This window comes from Letharia lupina, assembly GCF_014066315.1.
Source record: "Letharia lupina isolate WasteWater1 chromosome Unknown contig_18, whole genome shotgun sequence".
Classification (NCBI taxonomy): domain Eukaryota; kingdom Fungi; phylum Ascomycota; class Lecanoromycetes; order Lecanorales; family Parmeliaceae; genus Letharia; species Letharia lupina.
Genome location: NW_023502987.1, coordinates 481,608 through 506,348, shown reverse-complemented (window position 1 = coordinate 506,348; position 24,741 = coordinate 481,608). Strand labels below are relative to the sequence as shown.

Here is a 24,741-nt window from a genome sequence, read left to right as displayed (position 1 = left end):
AAGCCTCCAATCGAGGTCCTCCCGTCTGTTGGAGTGTTATCGCTACCTCGAAGCCACGATGTCTACTGCAACGAAGCCTACGAAAAACCAGCTCCGAAGAGCGAAGAAGAAGGCCGCGAAACACAATGAGGTATGTCGCATCTACGCAGTGGAATTCTACTTACTTACTAGCTATCACAGGCGAGTTCTGCACCAGATCCAGAGCTTTCCAGGGAACCAGAACCGGCGACATCCATAATTGAGCCTGCAGCTCCAGCGGACGAAGAGCAAGATGGGACCTCTGATGGCATTGACAGCATTGGCGAAACAGACCCTCTTTATGAGATGTACAAGGACATCATGGGCAGATTTGAGCAGAGTGACAAGGAGGATCCGTCTACGAAAGAGGTAGAAAAACCTGAGATCTACTACGATGATGACGACGAGATACCCGACGAGGAAGAAGAGGCAGGGCAACCGAAGATGTCGAGAAAGAAGCGAAAGGAGCGAGACAAACTCTCGGTTGCTGAACTCAAGGCTTTAGTCGAGAAACCGGAGACGGTGGATTGGACAGATACCTCAGCTTCAGATCCCCGATTACTTGTGCACATCAAGGCATACCGAAATGTTGTACCAGTGCCATCGCATTGGTCTCTGAAGCGTGAGTATCTATCATCCAAACGCGGTGTGGAAAAGCCACCTTTTGCCCTACCTAAGTTCATCCAGGAAACCGGGATCGCGGAGATGCGAGACGCCGTTTTGGAGAAGCAGGACCAGGCGAGCCTCAAACAAAAGCAACGAGAGCGAGTGCAACCGAAGATGGGCAAGCTTGATATCGACTATCAAAAACTCTACGAAGCTTTTTTCAGATTCCAGACCAAGCCAGAGCTCACCCGCTATGGAGAAGTGTACTACGAAGGCAAGGAGTATGAGACTAATCTCAAACATCTGCGACCTGGTGAGCTCAGCGAAGAGTTGAAGGAAGCTCTAAACATTCCACCCGGCGCGCCGCCGCCATGGCTGATCAATCAACAGCGCTTTGGCCCACCGCCATCTTATACTGCGCTTAAGATACCAGGACTCAATGCTCCTCCCCCGCCTGGTGGGGCATGGGGATTTCATCCTGGTGGATATGGCAAGCCACCTGTGGACGAGTACAATCGGCCTTTATACGGCGGTGATATCTTTGGTGTTCTACAGCCGCAGCAGAATACTCAATTAGGAGAACCGGTAGAGAAGACTCTTTGGGGCGAACTGCAAGAGCCTGAGGAAGAGTCAGAAGAAGAAGAAGAGAGTGACGAGGAGGATGAAGATGGTGATGTCGAAGACGTTGGCGCAGGGTTGCAGACTCCAAGTGGGTTGGAGACGCCAGGAGGCATAGCATCGACGGTTCCGTCCGAATACGGCGGGGCAGAGAGCGTCACGGGTGATTTCGACTTACGAAAGCAAAGACGGGGCACAGACACGGAAGAGTCTACGCACCATAGGACCGCCTACCAGGTCATCCCTGAGCAACAAGCAAGAGTCTCCGGTTTCTTTGGCGGAGATCGGACGTATGATCTCAAGGCAGCTCAGAGCAGCCTGCCGGTCCTCGGTCAAGAGGATCAGAACAGGAAGAGGAAGAAGCCTGGTGATGTGGATGTAGCTATGAACCCAGATGATCTGCAGGCTAAAGACAAGTTGGACAAGGAAGACATGAAGAGGTTATATGAAGCGCAGAAGCAGCAGGATCAAGGCAACTATGGGTTTCAAGAAGATTTGAGTGACATGATAGCTAGCGAAAGTCGAAAGAGGCAGAAGAGGGACGAGGAAAGGAGAAGCAGGCGCTAGGAGTGTGAGATTAATTCGGGATTGCTCGTTCAAGATACCAATTTTCGGCTGCAAGTGAATCTCAAGAAGTAATAAGGAATGCATCACTATGACCGTGAATGCGGAGGAGGCTTCAAAATTCACTACTGGCCATGCACATAAGGACTGATCTGAGCCCGAGGCCCTTCCAGAAATACAATGCAGCAAATATACCTACAATCAGCCAGTCCTGTGAGTGACGGCAGCGATGCTGAAGAAACTAGTCCAGAATCCTAATGCGGTTAGCGTGCCGAGCTAGATTTTTGGAAATATTTGTGACGAGCAACACCGTCGCACTCGACAACAGTCTGCGGGATTTCGTAGCTGCTCCTGGTTGAGTTGTGAGAAAAATAGCTTTACTCCCTTATTCCCTTTGGCTACGCACATATCAAAACTATGGATAGAGGTCGTGATCGAAGGTTCGTTACTCCATAGAACTTTGGGAGCTTTGAACTACGAGTATCCCATATGTCTCCCTGTCCTGGTTTCGCGGGAAAGTAAGAGAAGCTTTGTGCAAAACATTATTCTGACGCGTTGTCTGCCGCAGGTATGAGAATACCCGCCCTCTTGGTGGGGAGACATATCGACCATCAGAACGCAATCCACCACCTCGGTCAGACAATTTTCGTAGCTATCGGTCTTCGCCTCGAAGAGGGCGCACTCCACCTCCGTATGGAGACACATATACTCCAGCAGCAGATCGACGACGTTCGCGAAGCCCAGCATATAGGGGTAGGGATGGAAGCAGCTACAGAGGAAGACCGAGGTCCCCAGCGAGGGCATATTCGCCTCGAAGAGATACACGCGCCAGATCACCCCTTCCCAGAACACGTCGCTACTCCAGATCTCCCGTGCCTCGAGCGAGATCGCCACTTCCTGTGAAGAGAGAATCATCGCCGTACCGCAGACCGCGGTCGCCCTCTCAACGAGAAAGGATACCTTCACCAACCAGGGAGAGATACGAGAGACGCGATTTCTCTCCTCTCAGGAATGCACGACCTAGATTCCCGAACGAGAGTAATTACCGTCATCCCGAACGCTCTGCTTCTCCAGTACGACGTACTGAGCACGCCTCTCGCATCGCCTCCCCGATCTCTTCTCGTCGCTCTTCGCCTTATGTTCATACAGACAGGCTAGCAAATACTGGATCAGGTCCTCATTCTCCCGCTTTCAGAGGCTCCCGCGTACCCCCTGCTGCAAGATATTCGGGCTATCGCGATAAATCGCCTCCACGAAGAGGCTATTCGCCAGTCCCCGTCTCTCCACCGCGCGAAGCTGTACCTTATCGTGCACGATCACCGCCCCCACGAGAGCGAGACGACTATCGAAATGGCGACACTCCTGCCACCTGGTCAGGCACACAGATGGCAACGCCTCAATCATCAGGATACCGTAATGGAGACTCTCGTCCTCCTCCAAGTGGACCGGGAGGCTACAGAGATTCTTATGCCCGCGAATCTCCCTCCGGACCTCCACCTTCAGCTCCGATCTCCATGTCTGCTCACAATCGCCCAGCCAGCGCATCTGTTCTCTCCGCACCCACTCGCCCTCGCGGCGGCCCTTCTTTCGCAGGGCGAGACTCACGGGGTCAGCCTTACAGCGGTCCACAACCTCATCGCGGCGGCCGTCCACCACCACAATCAACCTACCACGCTCCATCCCGCCAGCAATATGAGTCCCGCCCGCCGCCATCAGAGCACATTCCGCACGGTCCACGGGCCCACCACGGGCCTTCGGCACCATTCGAGTCTTCATACCGCGCTCCACCGCCCTTCCGCTCAAACAACTCATCTTCGACTACATATCCACGCACCCAGCGCTTTAATACAAACCACCTCGCTTCGGTGCCAGCTATCGTCCCAGGTGGCGAAGCTTTGCCAAGTGCATTGGATCCAGCTGCGAGAAAGCGGTTGGCAGAGCTGGAGGAGCAAAAAAAGAAACTGCAAGACCAGATCGACGAGAAGCAAAGGGAGAAGAGAAGGGGCCTTAGGGAATGGGACAGCAAAGAGAGGGAGAGTAGAAGGGATGGGCTGAGGAGCGAGTTGGCAGAAGAGGCCTTGGAGGCGATGAGTGGGGAAGGTGCGGGGACTGGGACTGCTTTCTGAGGAGAGATTTTTGAGTTGAAGAACGGACATGAGAAACAGTTCGACGTTGGAAATTCCAAAAGCTTCACCTACGTGGTCAAGTCGGACGGGGCGTAATGCTCTATCAATGTCTCTGACCTCAAATGGAGATACCGTGCGGTCAGGATCCCAGTTGAGCCAGAATAACGCTCAAGTCACTCACATCCTCTGGAGTGTAGCTGCTAGGGAGGGGAATGAGAGAAACCATAGATAGTCCATAGCATCACATACCAATGATACCATCACTGAAGGTCCGTTGATACCACCTACGCAGCTTTGCTCTCTACCTCTACCGTTCGCCTATTTGTTGGCGGACCTCGGTTGCCCAGTATTGTAGCTAATTGCATCAAAAACTGGGATATGACCCAACCCTTCAGGTTTGATCAGACACTTTCGCCTAAACTCCTATGCTATGCGTAAATACAGGATTACTCTTGCTAGAACTTTGATTCCTTTGGCGCGATCGCCGCAACAGCAGGCTTCTTCTTCCCCTTTATCTTCTTGCTTTCTGAATATCGACGTATTAGCAGGCGTTTCTCTCACATCTGAGCAGCAAACAGGATAAAGACTCACCTTCAGCGGTCCTCTTCTTCTTCGGCGCTCCCTTACCCCTTTGCTTCGCCAGCAATAAATGCTCCAATCTGTCTTCCTCATCGTCATCCCACGTCTCCATCTCCTCATCAAAGCCTTTGTACAGCTTTTTCAGATCTTTTATTGTGGCGACACGTCGGGGATAATAGGCAGCGACGGAAGGTCCCCGTAATCGTTGGCGGAGTACTCGATTGCCGGTCCGTAGGCGCTGGGGGTTAAAGGTCTGGGAGAAAATGCGGCATTGAACCTGGATTAGGCGTTAGTATAGGGGCTGCGGGAGAAGAAAGGTGGGATTGATGATAGAATACCTGAAGGAGATCAAAGATACGAGACTGAGGGACCGACATCGTTGTTGAGCGAGGCGAATTGAAACAATGTCAAGTTAGAAGGGGCCGAAGGTCGCATACTTTAGCATTGCAGGCCGACGTCCATTTCGCGCTAGGGATCAGCCCTATTGAATTGCAAAAAATCCCTCGCTTTCACCACTCAATGTCAACATATCTTGGAAGTCATCATTTCCCATAACAGACTAGGTAATCGGAGGTGATATGTGAAACCATCTCACTTCTTACAGTTTCATTCTAGGCCGTGAGCCATATGGACAGAATTCATCATTCTCAAGCTTGAAGCATTTTTATTGAAGTACTCTGTCTTGTATAGTTCTTCCGAAGGTAGCAATTTCGGTACAGTCTGCCGGTGACTACTTTCTTCTTTGTCTAAATTTCAAAAATAGAGACCTTTCTCAAGCAGTTTACGGTATGGGCAAGAAGCGAAGCCACGATTCCGGCGGAGGGTTTTTGGAGTCTTCGCAGAAGAAGCAGAAACACACGGCATCTTCTAGCGACAAGTCCCTCATTCCAAAACCCGCATCCTCTCACGTAGGTCAAAGTCTTTCTCAAGTCAGCGAGAGCCAAAAGAACACACGAAAACTTGTTTCAGAGCCCCTGTCCGACAGCGACAGAGAGGCCCATGATCATCCTCAGGAAGCGTCCAAGTCTACTCAGGCCCAAGTCCAAGATCCACGGCTTTCAGGCTATGCACTTCACGTTAAGCAGTCGAATGCCAATGGCGACTCTATATCTTTGGGCAAAGCTCTGAATTTTCCAGTGTTTCAACAATCTTCGTCCGTATCCACCCAACACCGTCCATCCTCCACATCTCCAAAAGAGTCCGTCAAGTTTCCACCTTACAATGGCCGCCCTTCAACCCTCCCGCCACTTCCACCTATCCTAGACAAGGCTCTCCAGTCCGTTGCGTTCACGCATCCGGGCTCTCTGAGCTGCGACACAGCCTCAAAGGTTAACATCAGCTACGATCGCCTCGAATTCCTTGGCGACGCTTACATCGAGCTCATGGCAACACGAGTAATCTTCCCTCGCTTTCCACGTCTTGCAGCCGGTAGACTATCCCAGCAGCGTGAAATGCTTGTCAAAAACGAAACACTTGCTGAATACGCCCTCGCGTACGGTTTCGATGAGAAAGCCAAGCTGCCTAGTACTTACAACACGCCAGGGAAAGACAGCAGAAAGCTATGGCTGAAGACTTTGGGCGACATTTTCGAAGCCTTTGTAGCTGCCGTCATCATCTCAGATCCTGAACAAGGATTTCAAGTTGCAGAAGCATGGCTCGCAGCGCTTTGGGAATTAAAGCTGGGCTCGCAAAAACGCGAGGATACAGAGATAGTAGATCCAAAGGCCAAAATGCAGCTGGCGGCGAAAATCATGGGCAAAGGAATCAAAATCCACTACCGCGATGAAGCACCTCCCGTGGAGATTAGGCAGGAAGGAAAGCTGATCTTTCAAGTTGGTGTCTATCTGACAGGATGGGGTTGGGAGGATCAGCATCTAGGAAGTGGGAAAGGACTGAACAAGCAAGAAGCAGGTCAGAAGGCCGCGGCGGATGCAATGGTGAATCCGTTGACGGCGCAGGTGGCGAGTGTCAAGAGAGATTTTGATGCGCAGGTGGCGTTGGAGAGGAGTTTTCAGGACGAGGCAGATAAGGAGAAGCAGGGTGGAGTTGGGAGATTATGATTGATGTAAAGAGTATTGAACTGAGGCTCGCTTGTAAGAAGAATGTCTCATACATACGGAATGCGGTTCACTACTCCAGCTTGCACTATGTTATTCCTGCGATCGCAGTCAGAGCTTGCAAACCAGAGAGGCGAAATAAAGATCAAACATGAATCGCGAAGCCGAATCGAAACGAATGGCAAAAAGCTCGGGCGTAGCCATCTGGCTATCCTATTAAAATCCCAACAAAGGGATTTGATAGAACGGCCCCTTTCGGAACGGATAATGGCCCTATTCTCTGGTAACAACGAGGTCTCACATACTCTCGAATATTCTAACATTCGTCAGGATCTATAGTCTTTGCTTTTCCTGAAGCACCTTGGCTATAAGTGATGTCTTTTGGGAGACAAAAAAAAGAATTAAAGTCTAGATTGTGAGCCGGGGTCGAAACTCATTCAAACATAGCGATTCATACCACATCCCCGACGGGATGATAGGATGGGCCCCACATACAACCACTGGACTCCATTGTATTATGCATGCAAAGACCAACACTACTATTCTCCTCCACCTCTTCTTCGAAAGCGTACCGGTACGCCGCCGGCCATATTTCAAAGTTCCAATCAACGCTCGTCGGCCGTAGAGACGCATCGAGAGCAGCCTCTTTGTCCCGGCGTGGGCGGTACGAGGCAGACGACGATGGCCGGCAGGCAGCTTGCTTTTTGGGGGATGTACAGCTATGCGGAAAGGCAGGTACGCCACGCCGGACTGGTCAACCAAGCGTGTGAGCAGTGGCACCAGTGGTGAAGCACATCACCCAATGGTCGAAACGTCCGAAATACCGGTCCACTGACTCCAGTCGAACCACGTCTGTCTGACTTTGGAAGCACTGGTCTAGGAACCTAGGTTGCCCTGTGCGGAGATTGTGAGCTGTGGCATGTGACGTTTGTGAGCTGAATTCCGAGGGATGAAGACTCGAGAGAACACTGGCCATCCATATAGATGTTACTATTTACAACAGCTCAGTGAATATGTACAATGTAGCGGCATCTTATGCACGGACAACTATGCCTCCTGAATCCTTCCAATCGACTCTCGCTCCATTTGGAGCACCAAATTTTATTTCCATGGGCTACGCCGATCCTTGTGCAGGTAACAATTTCCAAAATGGGAGAGCTGTGGCAGTAGAAAAAGGCTCGCTCTTGCGCCGACAAATGCTGGTGGACAAACAATGCTGCGAAAAGATAGAACAATGGAATGCAACAAGCTGTGGGTATCATCGGTATCGAACAGCACGAGCCGAGTATGTGCGAGATGGCCAATATGTGTAGCGCGTCGAGCACTCTTGTGTTCATACAATGTAATCCAAATGTCGATGACGGAGGTGTGCCAGGCCTGAAGACTCCTTCATCAATTCTAGCTCTGCAACTGGTTCGGGGTCAGGTTCGGGATCAGGCTCTGCGTTACGCTTAACCTTGATGGGCTCCTTCTCGGGCTCTTTGATGCCTTGGTCAGCGGAATGCTCCTCCTCTTTTTCGTCCTTCTTTCCCTCATCGGGGACGGCCTCGCCCTTTTCCTTGGCCTCCTGTTCCGCTTTCTCCTTTTCCTCTTTTGCTTTATTCCTCTGTGCCTTCTCCTCCTGCTTCTTCCGCCGAGCTTGTTGCCTGCTCAGGCGTTCTTGCTTGATCTCGTCGGGAGTCTTCTTGATCCATTCTTTGATGTCCGGATGCCACTTGTGACTGTACACGCATCAGTAGGTGTCTTTGGGATTGCTGGCCATGCAAGCATACCCTTCGTACTCCGTCACGACCAATGCCTTCTCTTGGTACTCTTCTGCGAGAATCCGATCATAGGCATACGGCACCTTGGCAACAACTCCCTCGAACATAGTCTCCCTCATGGGATACAGGTCCGTAGTCCTATAGTGATGGTAGTTCTTACAACTCCACACCCCTGGCTGGTCCATTGGTTCCGTCTCGGAGAGGCCGGTCACATCGATGTAGAGACCATTTCGTATGTCAATCCAACGCGCGTCGATGACGTTGTCTCCATTACCACGATCTCGCTCTACTATGGCAGGGTTGACGTCGAGCAGGTACTGCCGCTCGACCACAGGTTGCAGATCAGGGTCTGAGTCTGCGGAATTGTATTCGTATATGGAGCCGTTGAAATGTTTGCCAAGGAACATGAGTGTAGGCCCGGAGACTTGGGTGTCTATGTCCCAATCCCACGGAAGCATCTAAGCGAGATGTGAGTGTCGGCACATGTGCATTCTCAGGCCGGGGTCATACCTTTCCGTTCCACCACCAACCCAACAAAGTGCCATGTGCCAGCCATGTCTCTATATTGTTTTTCTTGAAAAAGTCTAGATATGCCCTCATTATATGTACCTGCGAATCCTGCTTCTCTTCATAGCTCAGGATGCCGTGCTCGTATCTGCTATCATAATGATTTGAGAGGTCGGTGCCACCAGGTTCGTGGAAGTATTTGGCCCAGCCATCGGCTGGCGTCTTTGGCGGCTTCTTTTTCCTCCTCTTGGTAAGCGATGCGGAAATCGATTGGTGATTTGGTGGATTTATGAGGAAGGCTTCAACGAGAAGGTCTGACAGGAGGGCGAGGGAAAGAAGTACTGGTCGTATCCTCATGATGGCGCGTTCTATCAAGGTTACAAGATATGTACAAAGAGCACTCGGGGCTCACTTGTCCCCGAAGGGAGGGCGTGGTAAAGAGCCACAATGTTTGTTTGCAGACTGCAGAGCGGCAACGGAATGCTCTATGCTAGAGCCTAGAGCGACGGGAGATATAGCGGGGACCGGGGTATGGATTCGCAATGCTGACGTGGGGATGATGTTGCTGGAGTGTTAGGAAGACAGCGAAAAAGGAGGGAAGCAGAGGGAAATATAGTAGAAGACGGGTGACATGGTTATAATTCGTCAATTAGAAGGAGGAGAAGAAGAAGAAGAAGAAGAAGAAGAAAACTCCTCAGGTCCAAGCAGATAAGCAAAAGGTCGGCGCTGTTCCCAGAAAGAGGTCGTGTGCTTCACTTGGCATTATTCTGGGCATCGTCCTTGGCAGTTCTACACCATTTCATTGCCCAGCACGGCTTCTTTCGGCAGCTGGACGCGTGTACGAAAATTCGTTAATCCATGTTCTTCCTTATTTTCTTTATTTAATTATTTTCATACTTTGCCCCTGATCAAGCAAGCATGCGACTACGGCTTTACATGACGACTACTCTCAATAGTAGTCGACCGATGAAATCAATCTCTACAGTATGGTGAACATGCTCTCCTCTTGTACACTGGATCGCTGTTTAAGTACGGGACGAAAACCGTAGGTTAGTTCTAACTTCTGGTATTTTAATGTGATGATGACGCCAAGTGCCGAGTGCCAAGCGATAAGATCGAGGGTATCCGGGAAGTCCGGTTTGTGGGGTCCAAACATGGAAAATCAAACGAGGTACAGTAAAGTAGGTCTGCACATGCATCTCATTCATTGAGATCTGAGGTATTGCTTCAGATTATTCTATCATCTACGCGTACGTATGCGCTGATATCTTTCCGTCCCTACAGTACTCTTCGGAGCCTTGATGGATTCACGAATCATAAAGTACATGTACCTACTACTGAATGAATCATGAGCGCTACTGATACGGTGGTCGGTGATACGTTGATACGGACGATCGACTTTTTAGATCTAAGTACAGAGGTCTGCACCGAAAGTCCTGCACCCGCACTAGTGTAGCCCTAACCCTACTTTCGGAAAGCGGCCCTGTAGAGGGGAAGCTTAGAAATATCTTCTTATAGCGCATGGATGAGACTTTAGGTACTTCTCTTGGCTTAATAGAGGTATTAAGCCTCGAAACCTGGCTAGGGCTAGGTGCGATTCCGAAGAACTCCAAACGTATTGTCTAGGTAACCCTTTAGGTGGGGCGTTATCCGAAGTCTGAGCGTAAGAGTCTTGGCGGGTGCAGGACTTTCGGTGCAGACCTCTGTAAGTATTTACCTTACCTTACTCTACGCCTTCCTCATTCGACTTAGCTTTCCACACGAGGGCCGGTGCAGTTCGGCAAGACCCTGTTCAACGGCCCATAGCAACTCCACCATTTCGCCTATTTCCCGTGCACTCTCCTCTGCTCCTCTGCTCTCATGTAACCGTTATCCCGTATTCCCCGCGCTATACAATTCGCAACCGGGTCGGATTCCGTGAATCTAATTAGACCTCTTCTCGGGCCGAAGTAAAAAGATAAATAAGCTCATCACTCCTCTTAGGTCCTACTCTAACCCTGATAAAATCTTTCTAAAACTAAAGTAGGAATGGCCGTCAAATAATATCCCACGCATACCGCCTACAATCTTTGCGACGCTTTCTGCATATTACACGCTATTTTTCGCACACGCGACACCCTTATTTCGCTCCCTCTCCGGCAGCTCTTCCCTTCTGACAGCCGAAGGGGGAGCAATCGCATACGCGAGAGAACTCGCACATTCTTGATGAAAATCATACGGAGGGAAAGGAGAGGAGGCCACGCGAGGCGAACGACGAGAGCTTGGAGGACGGTGGGAAAAGAGCCCGCACAAGAAGAAGCTCGTACCGTGCCGTTTATTGAACTGACAGCGCCAACAAGACACGCCACCAGGCGAAGCAATTGCATCCATGCGCAACAACCCCAGAGAACGACTTGCAAATATGAAGTACTCCGCCTGCGCGCCTCGTGCTCCGAGTGGCTTGATGATGCTTGTACGCCGGTGGGTGCGAATCGCGACACAGGATAACCTAGAAGATTGGGAAAGAGATGAAAACGGCAATGTGATGGCGAGCCTCTACGGAGCGATGAGGATGGCAGCCTCAGGGGCGCAAGGCAGTAGGTTTTTCGCTGCTGATTCTATGTCGAGGCTTCCTCTTGACCGAAATCATAAAGAGGATGAGTCAAGGTGTTCTTATCGATGACTAGGTTTTCAGAGTCGGAGATTTTCCAAAGTTCGAGCTTTCTCTGAAGATCAAGTGCCTGCTGTCATAGAGTTAATGATGAATACTATCGATTGGCTATGTGATGTCAGCAACTGGGAAAAAGACATTAAAGAGGCTGGACTCGCGGTTAATAGGGAGTAACCTCATAAGTCAGGCTCGCGACTGGAAACATGCAAAAAATATGATCAGGTCTCGACAACGGGACAAACATTTGCGGGGCCGATTTTGATAAGCAAGACTCTGAGTTAGGACCCTATACGGGTAGTTGGAAGAATAGCTTCACATTCCAACACCTTCCGTCAATGAAAGATATTGAAGGGGAAAGCGCAACTCTCCTGTTTGCTGTATGACTAGTAGTGATAACCGCGGCTCCCAAGCCCAAAGTCCACCCGGATTTTCTTTTGAGGTCGCCGTGCAAAACCCCACAGCTTCCGGAGATCGAGGGTACGACGTTGATAATCTCTCGAGCGGAGTCAAAGAGAACAGAGACAACGCTGGGGGATGCCCGTAAGATTGGCAAATGAAAACCCGATTTCACCAAATCCTTTCGTTGACCAGAATTTTCACGATAACCATAGCTTCTCCCGGACGGGGATCACGAACCCAAGTACGGACGCCGATCTAGAAGATGGAATATTTGCGGCCAACGGAAATCGATGGTCTGAAGCCGGAGCCTTACTTGGACATATCAATACTCAGAAGGTTAGTATCTTGAAGTTGATTGGAGTAATGGAAAGAATATTAAATAAAAAGCAGGAAATGGTGGAATGTGAGGCTCCGTGGTACCCTCGGTCTAGACGACCTGTCAAAGCCGGCGATCCTCGTCATCACCCGCAGCCCTATATTGTTTGTATGGTGCAACTCGAACAAACGGTGCCTACACGGCATGACTGATGTATATCATAAAATCCTCAAATGTTGACTGATAAAGTTGTTGAATCCTTTTTACTGTGACTTCAAGCACTTCATATCCTCCCTCGATTGATGATGCGGTACGACTAAACAAACGCCCGAGGCTCTCAGTCGACCCACTTCCGCCAATATGTCCGACTCAGTGGGTAAGTCTCTTTGCTCCAACTTCGAACTCTGCTTTTCGTAATCCAAATATGCGACTGACCAACTCTCTTCTCAGACAGGGTTTTCGTCCACGCGCTCAATACCGTCAAACGCATTCCACGCACGGGCTCCGCTCGGCCACCTCCAGCAGACCGCCTTAAGCTCTATGGACTCTACAAGCAAAGCACAGAAGGAGATGTCGAAGGAATTTCACGGAGACCAGAGAGCAATGATCCGGAATCACTAGCCGAACAACAAAAATGGTATAATGAATTTGCTACCATAGGCATGCGCTTGGGAAGGTGTTGACAAAATCTCTTGCAGGGACGCATGGTCCGACCAGCACTCTCTAAGCCGCACAGAAGCCAAACGCCGTTACATCGCCACGCTCATTGAAACTATGCATAAATATGCCACTACGACCACGGAAGCCCGAGAGCTTGTTGCCGAGTTGGAGTTCGTGTGGGATCAGATCAAGTCGAATTCCGCTTCCTCTTCATCATCTTCGCCGGGACGCTTAACCAGGAGTCAAGGGCAGCAGATGCTCCCAAGCTATCCTAGCATCGGTGGGCGTTCTGGGAGCGGGAGGGCAGCTGAGGGCGGTGGTGAGGGGCTTAGGATTTTGAGGCCTGTTAGTGATGGGGAGGAAGAACACGATGAAGGCGAAGAGTCTGAGGAGACACGGGGGGGCCCGTTCGACGATGAAGAGGCTGCCATGGCAGTGGCAGGGCAATCCCAGGACCTGGACGTCCGGAATCGAAAATGGAGAAAGAAGATCGAACAAGCGCTTGTGAAGATGACCACGGAAGTCGCGGCGCTGAGGGAACAGATCGAAGCGAAAACGATAGGGGACGGGAGGAGGCGAAATGGACTTTGGGCGTGGATGACTTGGCTTGTGTGGGTCACCGTACGACATCTTGTTGTGGACCTGGCTCTACTGGGTTTGCTGGTTGCTTGGGCTAGGAGAAAAGGGGATCGGAGGGTAGAACAGGGGCTGGACTTGTTGCTGCAGTATCTTCGCCACCGCACACGGAAAACAGGGCTGCCGGCCTTGTTGCAAATACCAGCGCAGCGGGCATAGTTGAGGGTTGGATTGTCCGGGAAACATTGTTCGGGATAGGCATTGGGTATGGCTGTGGCTTAAGAGGCTATGTCTCGTAGTCCCGCGACAGGGAACGTGCTACGATTTACTCAGCGTGGACTAAATACGGCATTCAATGCTGCGTTTCAGATTTTTTATTGGCACAAATGGAGGGACCTTTGCCTCCATATATGGGTCAAAATTGATCAACCTCGGTGTTTTTTTGGATTGAATAGGTAGTCAAAAAAATCAAATGCCAAGCTGCTACGGTGTGCTATACAGTTTGGACGAGGATCCTGACACCTGATCATATCAAGCCGGTGCGCCACTCCCACCACTCCCAGCCTGTCGCTGTCTCCTCATCCTCTCTTCCGCCGCCTTGGCCATAGCCTCTCTCCTGTTCAGCATCTGTGATGGCACCCCTTGTTTCCCACCGTTTCCTCCCAGCACGAATTCCCCTCCAGACCACCCTCCGCCATCCACATCCCCCCCGCTCCCCTCTCTTTCCTCCGGATCATAGAAGATTTCATTGCTGATTGCCTGCCCCCCATGCTTCCAGTCAGCCTCCCGGACTTCTTTTTCGATAGACTTGCACAGGTCCCAGAAATTCCGGTCATGGTCGCCAAAGACGTTGTGCGCCAGTTCGTGGCAGAGCGTATCGCGAATGATCTTATAATCTCGATATCCATCATACGCATCCGTCCTCAGTCTCAACTCTATGACCTCGCCTCTGTTTCGATTTAGACCCAGGGTGCGCGATTCATGAGTTGTATGCTCGGCCGGGTTCATCTCCGTCAGCACGCCCACACTAAATCTGTGTTTGCGCATGCTGGCCTTGATGCCCGGATCGTCGCGCAGACGCTCCAGGAACTTTTGCGAACGCGCCGGGCCAGGGAGGTAGCTGAGTGGGAGGATGGTCTGGAAGGTGTAGGTTGCCTCCTCTTGGGCTTTCTGCCAATCGCGATGGCGATACGGGGCGACCGGTTTAGTGGTGGAACTGGTAGGCTGGGGACTAGGGCGAGGAGACGCGAGGGAGGCGAGCTCGGCGGGCGTTGGCGCAAGTAGGACTATCTTCTTCGATTTGAGGGTACTGAGTGGGAGAGGATCCACAAATGGTGGTTTGAAGATGCCGAGCTTAGGGGTTATCAGGAATTTTTGGTTGATCGCAGGGATAGATAATTCGTTGTAGATGCGGTTCGAGAGGTCAGCGATGGTAGAATCAGAGAGAAAGTTGAAGGTGTGAGGCGTGCCATGATGGGTGAAGGTGATTTCGATTGTCTCTGCTGATTTAGGAGCTTCCTCTGCCATGGTCAGGGCGTTGGTCCGAGAATAAAACAAGTCTTCTCAATGCTGACAGGTAGATAGGTGAAGAAATGGATGGTGAGCGTAGCATAAGGTAGAGGCCGTCCGTAGGCTGCACCAAAGCATTTGTCATGTAGCCGAAGATCCGCCGTCGGCAATCTAGACGAGCGAGAATCTTCTATCAGCCGAGTCAGCAAACTGGCTGTTCTAAAGATGAAATTTGACACTTGTAAGGGTACAGTGGAAATTAGCTACGGATACTAGGAGATAGCTCATAGTACAGCTTGTTGTACGAGATGTCCCATACGGACTCTAGACACATGCCATCTCTGTTCCAAACTCCACAACGGGCAATGTCTCCCGCGTCATGCTTCAACCGATGGAATATGACGAGGTCGTAAATACAGCCGGCCCTGTTGCATTCACTGCCTCCGTCCCTGCCTGTATGCTTTGCAGAAACAGAGAAGAAAGAGCTCCATTGATGCCTTTTAAATATGTAAAAAAAGGCATGAGGTCGCCGCCAAAGCTGTTGTACTGCGTGCCCGCGGGTGGAATGAAGCTATACACCGGGGTATTCGTTCCATAATTCATGCCATAGTACAGCACCCAATCGGAGTTGCTGATTTTCACGTTTCGGGGGGCAAAACCAAAGGCTGAGCCACCATCATCGCTGCTCCCAATCGGACCCAGAGATCCCAATGCAGCGAGCCAAATCATCACTTCGTAGCTGTGTTGGCCGGTGGTTCCGGAGCAACCTTCGCCGAGGAAGGCATCGTAAGCAACATCTCCTATCACGTCTTCTCCAGAGTAGCTGAATGAGACCTGTCAGTGTTGAGACAGAAGGCGAAAACATTGAGTGTGTCGCCACTGATGCTTCAAAAGGATATTGGTGATGTCCGTACCTCCATGACCACTGCGATTGGATACTGCCACTCATTTGGCTCAACGGTGTGGCCAATTTGCATGCAGGCGCAGAAAAATCATAAGCTGTGCAATTTTTCGAAGTCAGCATATCATTCTTTGAGATGGATTTTGAGTTATGGGACATGTGTAGAGACCAGAAGAGAACACTCCCGAAACATGTCCTGTGTCTCAAGATTCGGTGTCTACCAGGAAGGAATCACTTCAAACAAACGTACCGTAAGCATAGCTCTTGATCCAATTCCAAGCTTGGTTGTCAGAAGCGATATTTTGCCATGCCCAGGTGGTACTCCATGCAAGTGCGCTGCCAGTATCGGAGTTTATTTGCGAGCATTGATATCCTTTTCCTGTACTTGCGGCATAAATATTCGATGAAACTTTGAAGTTCTCTTGAGTGACGATGCCCTCGTCTTGGCAAGTTTGTGTATTGACCTGGGGAGCAGCGAGAACAGAAATGAGGCTTGCCAGCAAGCAGAGAATGTACGACAATGAATGCATCTTGATTGGAAGGAATTCGTCCAAACAACGGTAGTTTTGCTTGAAAGGAATGATTGTTAGGACAATGAGTAAAGGAAGAGCTGCCCGCTCCTTGTATAAAATTGCAGAGCGGAAATCGGTGCTACTGAAGGACTCCTCGCTCTGAAACTAGGTAGCTTCAACGGCAATCCTTGGTCTCGTTCATGACAAGCAATCAGCTCCGCTCCGCAAAAATAGAGAGACTTTGAGCAACTCCGGGGAAGGGGCTGAGACACTGCAAGTATCATGCCGTGTGACGGGCGCCATCTGCGCCATATTCCAACAGCCGCTAACCTCGACAGTAACAAAAGTAATCCTTGCGTCTGGACCTTCGTTGCGTTTGAAGGGGCTCGGGGATCGAGTCATCAAAGCACGCCCGTACCAATGTAGTTTGATGTTTCGGTCAGGGGATTTTTGCTTTCGTCGCACTATGTTTAGTGTAGTTCTATTGCAATTTTGAAATTTGTTGGTCTTTCGCCGTTACCACTGCAATCAACATACAGCCGCATTATGGTCATGAGAGAATCTTGTCCCAGGCTGGTGTGGTAAGCTCTGGTTGATTACTAGTAACTACTTACAGAGTAGAGCTCGGAATTCTTGGATCCTTGATCCCGAGATCGCCACAAGAAAATTGTATGAATAGACGCGCGCGCTTACGCGTCTACTCGTATTCACTAGGATTTGCAATGTTCAAAATCTAGTTCTTAAAATTTATTATTTTACAACAATATAATTAAAACTAGGAAAAAAAAATTAAGAGAATATAGAATACAGTTTTTAGATCTTTTTTCTTTTTCTTAATTGGACTTAAATTGATAAAGTTATATAATAGTGTATTAAGATATAATCGTTAAAGTTTTTTACGCTATCAGATAAATTAATCATTATTACCTCGATTTCGAAAATTCTTAAAAATATAAAAATCGCATTTTATATCATCTTAGGATTTTTTTCGAATTTTTTATTATAATGCTATGGAATGATAAACTATAAAGATTCAGTTTTAGAGATTGCAAATCCTAGTAGATTGCAAATCCTAGTGAATACGATTAGCTGGCCATCGATGATTCTGTCCTGAACCAAATATTCCTGCCTCGTCCCCAATCAGCTGTTATCTCCAAAACCGTCAGTCAGATTTTCGGATACGGCTATCGCTGGTACCGTAGAAGTATTTTTCCGTTGATACCGGTCTCTCATCGGGCGTGTCCCACGTCGAGCGACTGTCTTTCAATCAGTTTGATTAGGTAAAGTGTGAATCTTCCTGACCTATGAGGATTCGATGCAAGCTCGGAGTGCAAGAGCTCGATAAGTGGTTAGCCGCAGGTTTTATATCTGTACTGGCTGACTCTCTCTGCTTAGACTCGTTATCACACAAGCCCGTCGGAGCCATCATAACCTGGATCCCTAACATATCCTCACGCTTCTTCTAACTTTACATGGGTGACTCGAGCTCCAATGCAGCACACGCTGAGATGCAGTGTCTTGTTCTTCAACCCTTCCCAAGGTATGACTCTCCAGTCAGGGAAGGATATGAAACTCAATATGATAGGGTACCGCCCCTCAACGGCCTCTCCCGCGAGCAAAAGCTTGCTTATGCCGCTTATCATCTTGAGCAGCATGAGCAGAGTATGAAGTAAGAGCATTTGTATTACCATCAGTATGAGGGTTTTTCTGCTGATCACGAATTATTAGAGACAAGATACGTGAGACGGCGCTGTGTGCGCAAGAGTACGCAGATGACGAAGCTGGACCGGGTAATTCCCCTCAGAACATACGTCAAGAGCCTCGCCCCGACGAACTTCGGGCTGCAATGCGACTTGGCTGGAAGAGCCACAAGCCAAAACCAGTGGTCAGGACAAGTCGAAGGTCGCAGCCAGTTTTTGGCGTACCTCCATCCAGTGAGCACGTAGGTATCGCTAAGAGAGGTGTGTATTCTTGTTTGTTCCTCCCCATCCAATACCGCAACTTGGGTCGCAGGGCATGTTTTGGAAGCCAAGAGGTCTTTTTTTCTCCGACGACATTCCTCAGACCTCAAAAGGTTCTAGCTTGAAAAAGATAGACTGATTCAGGAATCTCCGATCTAGCCATTGAGGAACTGGACAGCTTTGATGCAAACTTTCAGCCCACACTGAGTGCAATACAACGGGCTCAGGACAGTCGAAACGCAGGCAACTTTTCCGGGACGAACGGTGCCCCAACGCCCATTGCAAGCGACTTCCCGCCTTCTCGCCAAGTCGAGCGAGAGGTAAACTACGACGCAACTAGGGATCCGAGGGTCGGGGACCCAAGAGCCTTATCATGACTTTCTTCTTCGACGGATTGAAACGCCTTAGGAGCTCAGCTCTTTTGTTGGGGATGAGGAGCGGGTTATGTATGCAGACAGATTAAACAATATATAGCGATCGATGACACCGTCCATCCATCGATCGCATAAGTCAGCGCCTTTCTGAGATGTAGACTTCTGTTGACTCTGCACGGGGAAAAGTCCTACAGCATAGGGCTGCGCTAGTCGGAGGCACCGGAGGTGCTTGGACCTCCGATGCAACTCTGATGTTGGGATCACAATGAAATAAATTTCTCGCGGTCCACCTGGCTATAAAGTAGGTACGGAGGCACGGAGGTTGATACTAGAAGTCCTGCACCCGCGCTAGTAGCAGCCCTAACCCTTGGCGGGTGCAGGACTTTTGGTGCCAACCTCTGTAATCAGTATATATCCGATAAACGCCGAGACCCCGGCAACATAGGGCTGAGCTAGAAAACCTTGAATTTTCATGTGTAGCCAATCATAAATTCGAAAGCTCTACACTTTTGGTTAGACACCGCGGTTAGATAAATTAGCGTCCGCAACCATCAAAACCTTTTCCCTACTAGACTCGTGGGTGACAAAAAAGAATGGAACGCCAAGCCAGACTACTGCGCGGAGACACACATACAAATTTCTATGTAAATCTCTGTTCTAGTATCCTGTCATTGCTCCTTTACCGTCTATAACTGCTTGTAATCTATTTGATATACTATCCACTTTCTCGTTAAAAAACGATGTGGAAATATTAGTCCACCCCTCGTCAATTAGTGCCTTAGTCGTACTGTTGTCAGTGCGGGCTTGGCGTTCCGTTTTTTTTGTCACCCGCAGAGCTAGACTACTTCTTGTAATGAGTTTACCATTCTCTATTGAAATTTCTTGATTTTTTTTTTCAATTATAGAGCTCGATTTGCGCTTTTCAAATATTCTAAAATCCTGAAATTTGATCTTATAATTATTTAAAGGCAAGGGATTCAAATATCGCTCACCAAAGATCGCTCATCAAAGATCGCTCACCAAAGTATTTTCACCCTTCAAGAATCGAATCTAATTCCGAAATTACTTTTCATGAATTTAATTCATAGGCATTTAGGCTTGTATAATATATTAATATTGAAAAGCTATGTAAAGGGATATCATTATATTTTCCAACATCACATGCAGCAGACAAGAGTTGTCACAACGACGACTCCTCCGAGCCTCTTCCGGAAGAGCATTTTGCGGGTTCGAAAGCTTGCCACCTATCATCGCTTGACGCTTGACGCTTGAAGAGAACCCGCTGAGTACAACTTAGTTTTGCAATTCAGCTGTCAAAGTTCGCCTCCAACTGGCTGATAACCCAATACTATCTCTCACGTATCTTGGGAGGCGTTCCAGCTGCTAGATCCAAGCAATGGCTCGGGTCATGCACGGTAATGCAAACAGATCTCCGGGATTGTCTTCCTCTTGTGGCCTCTGGGAAAGTTCGCGAAATATACAAGCTTGATCACTCAACACTACTCTTCGTTGCCACCGATCGAATATCAGATACGACTCAAAGCGGCCATGGACTGGTATTTTTTTTAACATATTCTCAGCCTACGACGTGGTAATGAAGGATGTACGCCAATTCTCGATCTGACCTTTTCAGTGGCAAGGCGAGATGACTGAGTGTTACGTTGGCACTTATAGGGCATCGACCAAAAGGGCGCCATCCTCACCCAACTCAGCCACTTCTGGTTGGAGTTGTTGCAGTCCAAGATCCCGCACGCACTACGTCTCCTTGAATAGCTCTCAGGCTCTCCAAGAACACTTGCCCTCTCAAATGATCTCCCAACTCCAGCGCCGGAGTATGGTGGTCAAACGCCTCAAAGTGTTTCAGATAGAGAGCATTGTACGAGGATACATTACTGGGTCCGCTTGGAGCTCCTATCAGGAGAATGGCACGGTGTGCGGCAGAGGTCTTCCTCCAGGCCTGCAAGAGTCCGAGAAGCTGCAGCAACCCCTCTGGACTCCGTGTACGAAGGCCGAAGTCGGAGGAAAGGACGAGAACATCAGTCCTGCGGAAGGTTGGTGACTTCCGAAGCTTGAACGTAGCATTTTCACGTATGAATTGCGCGGGCAAAGCTGATCGCTCTTGGTGACAGCGGCTCGAATTGTGGGGCAAGCTTACGCAGATCAAATCGAACAGCTTTCGCTAGAGCTCTACAAAGAAGCCAACACTTACGCCGCTGAGCGAGGTATCATCATTGCGGATACCAAGTTCGAATTTGGACCTGACGAATCTACTACGCCGGCTGCCGTGGTTCTTATCGACGAAGTGCTCAAGCAGCCGCTTTTGGAGTGCTGAAAGGTACGAGGTTGGCAGAGGCCAAGTTTCATATGACAAGCAGTATCTGCGCGGTAGACCCTTGTCAAGAATTCTCCGAATGTCGCTGACAATGTGGTTAGATTGGCTGGTGAAGAATGGGATGAAGGGCAAAGAAATGGTGGAGATGCCTGATGACGTTGCGTTGAAGAGCATCGACCGATACAAAAGGGCGTATCGAAGCATCGTAGGTAAGGGATGGGATGCAGCTGAAGAGGCGGCCGCATAGAGGCGCATTGCATGAAGTTTTTTTAAAGTTTTTTTTGACGAATGAGAAGTCAAGGATTTCCGCGCCTCCAGAAGTTATCAGCCTGTCAGGACAGATGCGCGTGGATGCATGATTTTTTCGCCTTTTCCCTTTTCCCTTTTCCCTTTCTTGAATTGACCTGTCATTAAAGTACCATTCGGGTCCTGGTCCCATTGCACCGGAAGAACCTTAACCTTAATTCATTCAGTCCTCTTCTGTCATTCGTCGTTCCACAAACCTGTCAAATGTGTCAAAATGCACGTCAGGCATCGAGCCTCATCAATAGCCGCATTGAGGCAACTCCGAAAATACTGAGCAACGCAAAACGTCAGCATCGCTTTCTCACTTTTCCTATCGAGTCGTACAAGAATCACCCCAACAACATCAACAACAACAAAATAAACCCACAACAAGCCCAAGAGCCAAAACAACAAATCAACTCTTTCCCTCATGCTTAAAGTTTGCCATTCATCAACATTGGCGGAAGCAGTAAAACCGGCCAACGATTACACGTCGGACCACACTCCGCAACCCACGTCGCAAGCATTTGTATGCCTCGATTGACCCACCCAATTCACCCTCACGGCCTTCAATTGATCCACCTTGCCCACCTCCAATCCCTCTCAATTGGTCCCAGCACTTTCCAACGCCGCAAGCCTCTTCCAACGAGCCCCTTACTGCCACCCACAATCAGCAACTTCCATCGCATCACATTCTTCGCCCGAGAGACCCCCACAGCACACAATCGCCTCCCTCCACCTCACCATCTTCTCTTCAAAATGTGCCATATCGAGAATATCCATTTCTCCTGCGGCCACCCAGAAGACACGAAATACACCATGTGCGAGCTGGCCATGTCCGAAATGAATCACATTACCACGAGCACCGAGACGACAAAGACCTATCCGTGCGCGGCATGCTTTGCAAGGGGAGTGGAGGAGAAAGCGAAGCAGACGAGAGAGCAGCAGGGAAAAAGCCGATGAGATACCGGAGGAAATGCGACCAGCATGCATGCATTATAGCCGGAGAAGTCTGAAAGGAGCGCATGTGTCGGGAGAGTCTGACCGCGACTATTGATGGTCTGACCGAGGATATGACTGACGCCCTGGCAGCTGACGAAGAATGTTTCAGAAAGAGTCACGCAATTTACAGGCAACCTTTGTAATTAACTTGGCAACGATGTTTCGGAAGACGGGGAAGGAAAAGTCAAAAGACCAATAATATCGATCCGTCTTCCAATAGATGTACAGGCACCGCTCGCCGAGGAAGGAAAGCATCACCGATTCCGCAAGACAGAGAGCATCCAAGGATATACCCATAAATCAACGCGAGCAATGTGAAAAATTCCCCCATCCGTTCTCCTCTAACCCACCAGGAACCTTAGGAACTCCCGTTAGTCTTACTGTGGTCAAGATCCACGTCCTCGTCTTTGATTTCAGTCATCGACATTCCCTCTGCCACAGCACTAAACCCAACCTTCTCCCTCCCACGATCCTGGCTGACGTCTCTAGCGTCGGGCACACTTCTGCCCTCCAAGTGCCACTGCTGAATGCTGCGAATGATATCCACACTCAATTGCCCGTTCTTCTTCAACGCATTCTCCCAGTGCGCAGGGATAGCATCGCTCAGTGTCAAGTATCTTGCGACGCTGTTGACCATCATCTCGCGCATCTCATTGTCTTCGCTCGTGTTTGCGTAGACGTACTGCACACGCCTCAAGCCAGGGTATGTCTCATTGTTGTGGTAGAATGCGCGCACAGTTTCCACGACGTCGTCACTCAGCTTCGTGATCTGGAACTGCTCGCTGAGGAAGTAGAGGTCGAGGAGTGGTCCTACGTCCTTTTCGGCCTCTGGGTAGCGCAAGGCGCGGGAGTAGAGCCAGCCGACGAAGAGCTCGAAGGGCAGGTCATCGGAGTCGGGGAGACCGTAGGATTTGGTTTTGCTCTCGCGGTTCTCTTTGCCGTAGAAGATTTTGCGGAAGAAGGGGGAGTGGTAGCAAAGGAGCTTCTCGTGGATTGTCCAATCAGTGTTTTCCGAGCCAACGTAAATGTCTACGAGGGATGTGGTGAGGAGCCTGGATCGAACAAATTAGCGAGCTGGAGGAAATTGGAGCCAGGGAGAGAGACGTACTGGTGGAGAGGCTTCTCGGGTTGTTCGGAGGAAGTGGACATTCTGCTTGGCTGAGAAAAGTGGGATTTGGTGGGATTGGTCTAGATGTGAGATATGGATTACTATGATTGAATCGCTGTACAAGAAATAAGACGCTTGGGGAAGAATGGAAGAAGAGGTGTTAAATCAGATGAAATTGGTGTTGAAAGTAGAGGTTGATTGGTTGGCTCACTTCCTTGATCGACGAGCGAAGAGAAGAATGGCTGGCTGGCGTCATTCCGCCTTGCCGAGATTTATCCGTGGTGGAAACCCTAACCCTAAGCAATCGGTGAGCCTCTCTTACCATTCTCCACGTCGTCAAACTAGAAGATCTAAGATAGCATACTTGTGCATGTTGAGGACCTTGCAGTTGAATCTTGGTCTGTACGGAGTCCGGCGGGGATTAATGGAAGCCGAGGGTGTTTTACTTCCATCGGTATTTTGATAATCTCAAACCAGGAGGGTGGAATTGGCCATGTCGGACCAGATTCTGCACTCTTCTGGTGGGCAGACTTGTTGATGCAAGCAGCAAAGAAAGCATGCATTGACGCGAGAGCTAGCAAAAATTTTGGGCATCACTTGAAGTAGTAAGGCTTCGGAAATATTTCTAAAAGGGTCTATGAATGGCCACTTGGCGAATGGCCGGAAGCTCAGAAGGCAAAAGACATTGGCAAACGAAGTTGATGAAAGGCCTCGAAGGGTTGAGGATATTGTTGTTGACCAAACATATTGGGTGTCTACGAGAACAGGTAGAGAGACCTTGATAAGAGTAGTTCGCGAAGACCTCGATGATGCGAAGAAGTGTGTAAGTGAATGCACGGTGTTAGGGTCTGCCATCCAGCAGAATGTAATACTGATGGACTCTACTCAATAGCACGATGCACAATGCTCCGAGACCAGCTGAAGCACCACGGGAGAGCAAGTAAAATGCCTTTCGCCTCATGCAAAAGGGCGGCGATATCCAGGTCATGATCTCGGGCAATTCTTCGGTCGTCATCCTTAGCCCTCTGGATAACATCCAAAGGCAAGTCTCTTCAAAGTATTATTGTTCCCCTCTCACGAGTCATAGCAATGTTGTACACTAACGTTCCGAAGCATCATACAGAATTCCCTTTCTGAAATTCCTTTGTTTCATTCCTTTTGAAATTTTGACTTGAAAGATGTTTCATCTCTCGGAATTACTTATTGCATCTCACTGGAACCCAAAACGACATTGTAGTTGTTTATACTAGTTTCTGCCTTGATTTTGCACATGCTTTCCGCAAGACTCTGTTATGTTTGAGACTCGAGAGAACACATT

The 24,741-nt window shown here is 49.5% G+C and overlaps 11 protein-coding genes across 11 annotated transcripts; 6 read left to right on the top strand and 5 right to left on the bottom strand.

The window, feature by feature from the left end:
- Positions 1-58: 58 nt before the first annotated feature.
- On the top strand, positions 59-1,809 carry HO133_003660 (uncharacterized protein; the record flags this gene model as incomplete). The annotated part of the gene is made up of 2 exons (XM_037294582.1): positions 59-130; positions 181-1,809. The coding sequence occupies 2 exons, from the start codon at positions 59-61 to the stop codon at positions 1,807-1,809; spliced, it is 1,701 nt and encodes a 566-aa protein (XP_037149270.1).
- Positions 1,810-2,376: 567 nt separating this feature from the next.
- On the top strand, positions 2,377-3,932 carry HO133_003659 (uncharacterized protein; the record flags this gene model as incomplete). The annotated part of the gene is made up of 2 exons (XM_037294581.1): positions 2,377-2,678; positions 2,735-3,932. 2 exons carry the CDS (start codon positions 2,377-2,379, stop codon positions 3,930-3,932), a joined length of 1,500 nt encoding a protein of 499 aa, XP_037149269.1.
- A 455-nt stretch (positions 3,933-4,387) lies between these two features.
- Positions 4,388-4,888, bottom strand: HO133_003658 (uncharacterized protein; the record flags this gene model as incomplete). Its single annotated transcript, XM_037294580.1, has 3 exons — positions 4,388-4,458; positions 4,524-4,788; positions 4,850-4,888. The coding sequence occupies 3 exons, from the start codon at positions 4,886-4,888 to the stop codon at positions 4,388-4,390; spliced, it is 375 nt and encodes a 124-aa protein (XP_037149268.1).
- A 411-nt stretch (positions 4,889-5,299) lies between these two features.
- On the top strand, positions 5,300-6,571 carry HO133_003657 (uncharacterized protein; the record flags this gene model as incomplete). Its single annotated transcript, XM_037294579.1, has 1 exon — positions 5,300-6,571. One exon carries the CDS (start codon positions 5,300-5,302, stop codon positions 6,569-6,571), a length of 1,272 nt encoding a protein of 423 aa, XP_037149267.1.
- A 1,330-nt stretch (positions 6,572-7,901) lies between these two features.
- On the bottom strand, positions 7,902-9,195 carry HO133_003656 (uncharacterized protein; the record flags this gene model as incomplete). The annotated part of the gene is made up of 3 exons (XM_037294578.1): positions 7,902-8,289; positions 8,341-8,789; positions 8,842-9,195. 3 exons carry the CDS (start codon positions 9,193-9,195, stop codon positions 7,902-7,904), a joined length of 1,191 nt encoding a protein of 396 aa, XP_037149266.1.
- Positions 9,196-12,563: 3,368 nt separating this feature from the next.
- Positions 12,564-13,658, top strand: HO133_003655 (uncharacterized protein; the record flags this gene model as incomplete). The annotated part of the gene is made up of 3 exons (XM_037294577.1): positions 12,564-12,579; positions 12,654-12,879; positions 12,902-13,658. 3 exons carry the CDS (start codon positions 12,564-12,566, stop codon positions 13,656-13,658), a joined length of 999 nt encoding a protein of 332 aa, XP_037149265.1.
- Positions 13,659-13,970: 312 nt separating this feature from the next.
- HO133_003654 (uncharacterized protein) lies at positions 13,971-14,966 on the bottom strand (the record flags this gene model as incomplete). The annotated part of the gene is made up of 1 exon (XM_037294576.1): positions 13,971-14,966. One exon carries the CDS (start codon positions 14,964-14,966, stop codon positions 13,971-13,973), a length of 996 nt encoding a protein of 331 aa, XP_037149264.1.
- A 366-nt stretch (positions 14,967-15,332) lies between these two features.
- HO133_003653 (uncharacterized protein) lies at positions 15,333-16,108 on the bottom strand (the record flags this gene model as incomplete). Its single annotated transcript, XM_037294575.1, has 2 exons — positions 15,333-15,782; positions 16,100-16,108. 2 exons carry the CDS (start codon positions 16,106-16,108, stop codon positions 15,333-15,335), a joined length of 459 nt encoding a protein of 152 aa, XP_037149263.1.
- A 1,725-nt stretch (positions 16,109-17,833) lies between these two features.
- HO133_003652 (uncharacterized protein) lies at positions 17,834-18,699 on the top strand (the record flags this gene model as incomplete). Its single annotated transcript, XM_037294574.1, has 4 exons — positions 17,834-17,901; positions 17,947-18,030; positions 18,090-18,322; positions 18,482-18,699. The coding sequence occupies 4 exons, from the start codon at positions 17,834-17,836 to the stop codon at positions 18,697-18,699; spliced, it is 603 nt and encodes a 200-aa protein (XP_037149262.1).
- Positions 18,700-20,503: 1,804 nt separating this feature from the next.
- On the top strand, positions 20,504-21,275 carry HO133_003651 (uncharacterized protein; the record flags this gene model as incomplete). Its single annotated transcript, XM_037294573.1, has 4 exons — positions 20,504-20,747; positions 20,826-20,918; positions 21,008-21,031; positions 21,130-21,275. The coding sequence occupies 4 exons, from the start codon at positions 20,504-20,506 to the stop codon at positions 21,273-21,275; spliced, it is 507 nt and encodes a 168-aa protein (XP_037149261.1).
- Positions 21,276-22,673: 1,398 nt separating this feature from the next.
- HO133_003650 (uncharacterized protein) lies at positions 22,674-23,464 on the bottom strand (the record flags this gene model as incomplete). The annotated part of the gene is made up of 2 exons (XM_037294572.1): positions 22,674-23,367; positions 23,424-23,464. The coding sequence occupies 2 exons, from the start codon at positions 23,462-23,464 to the stop codon at positions 22,674-22,676; spliced, it is 735 nt and encodes a 244-aa protein (XP_037149260.1).
- Positions 23,465-24,741: the final 1,277 nt, after the last annotated feature.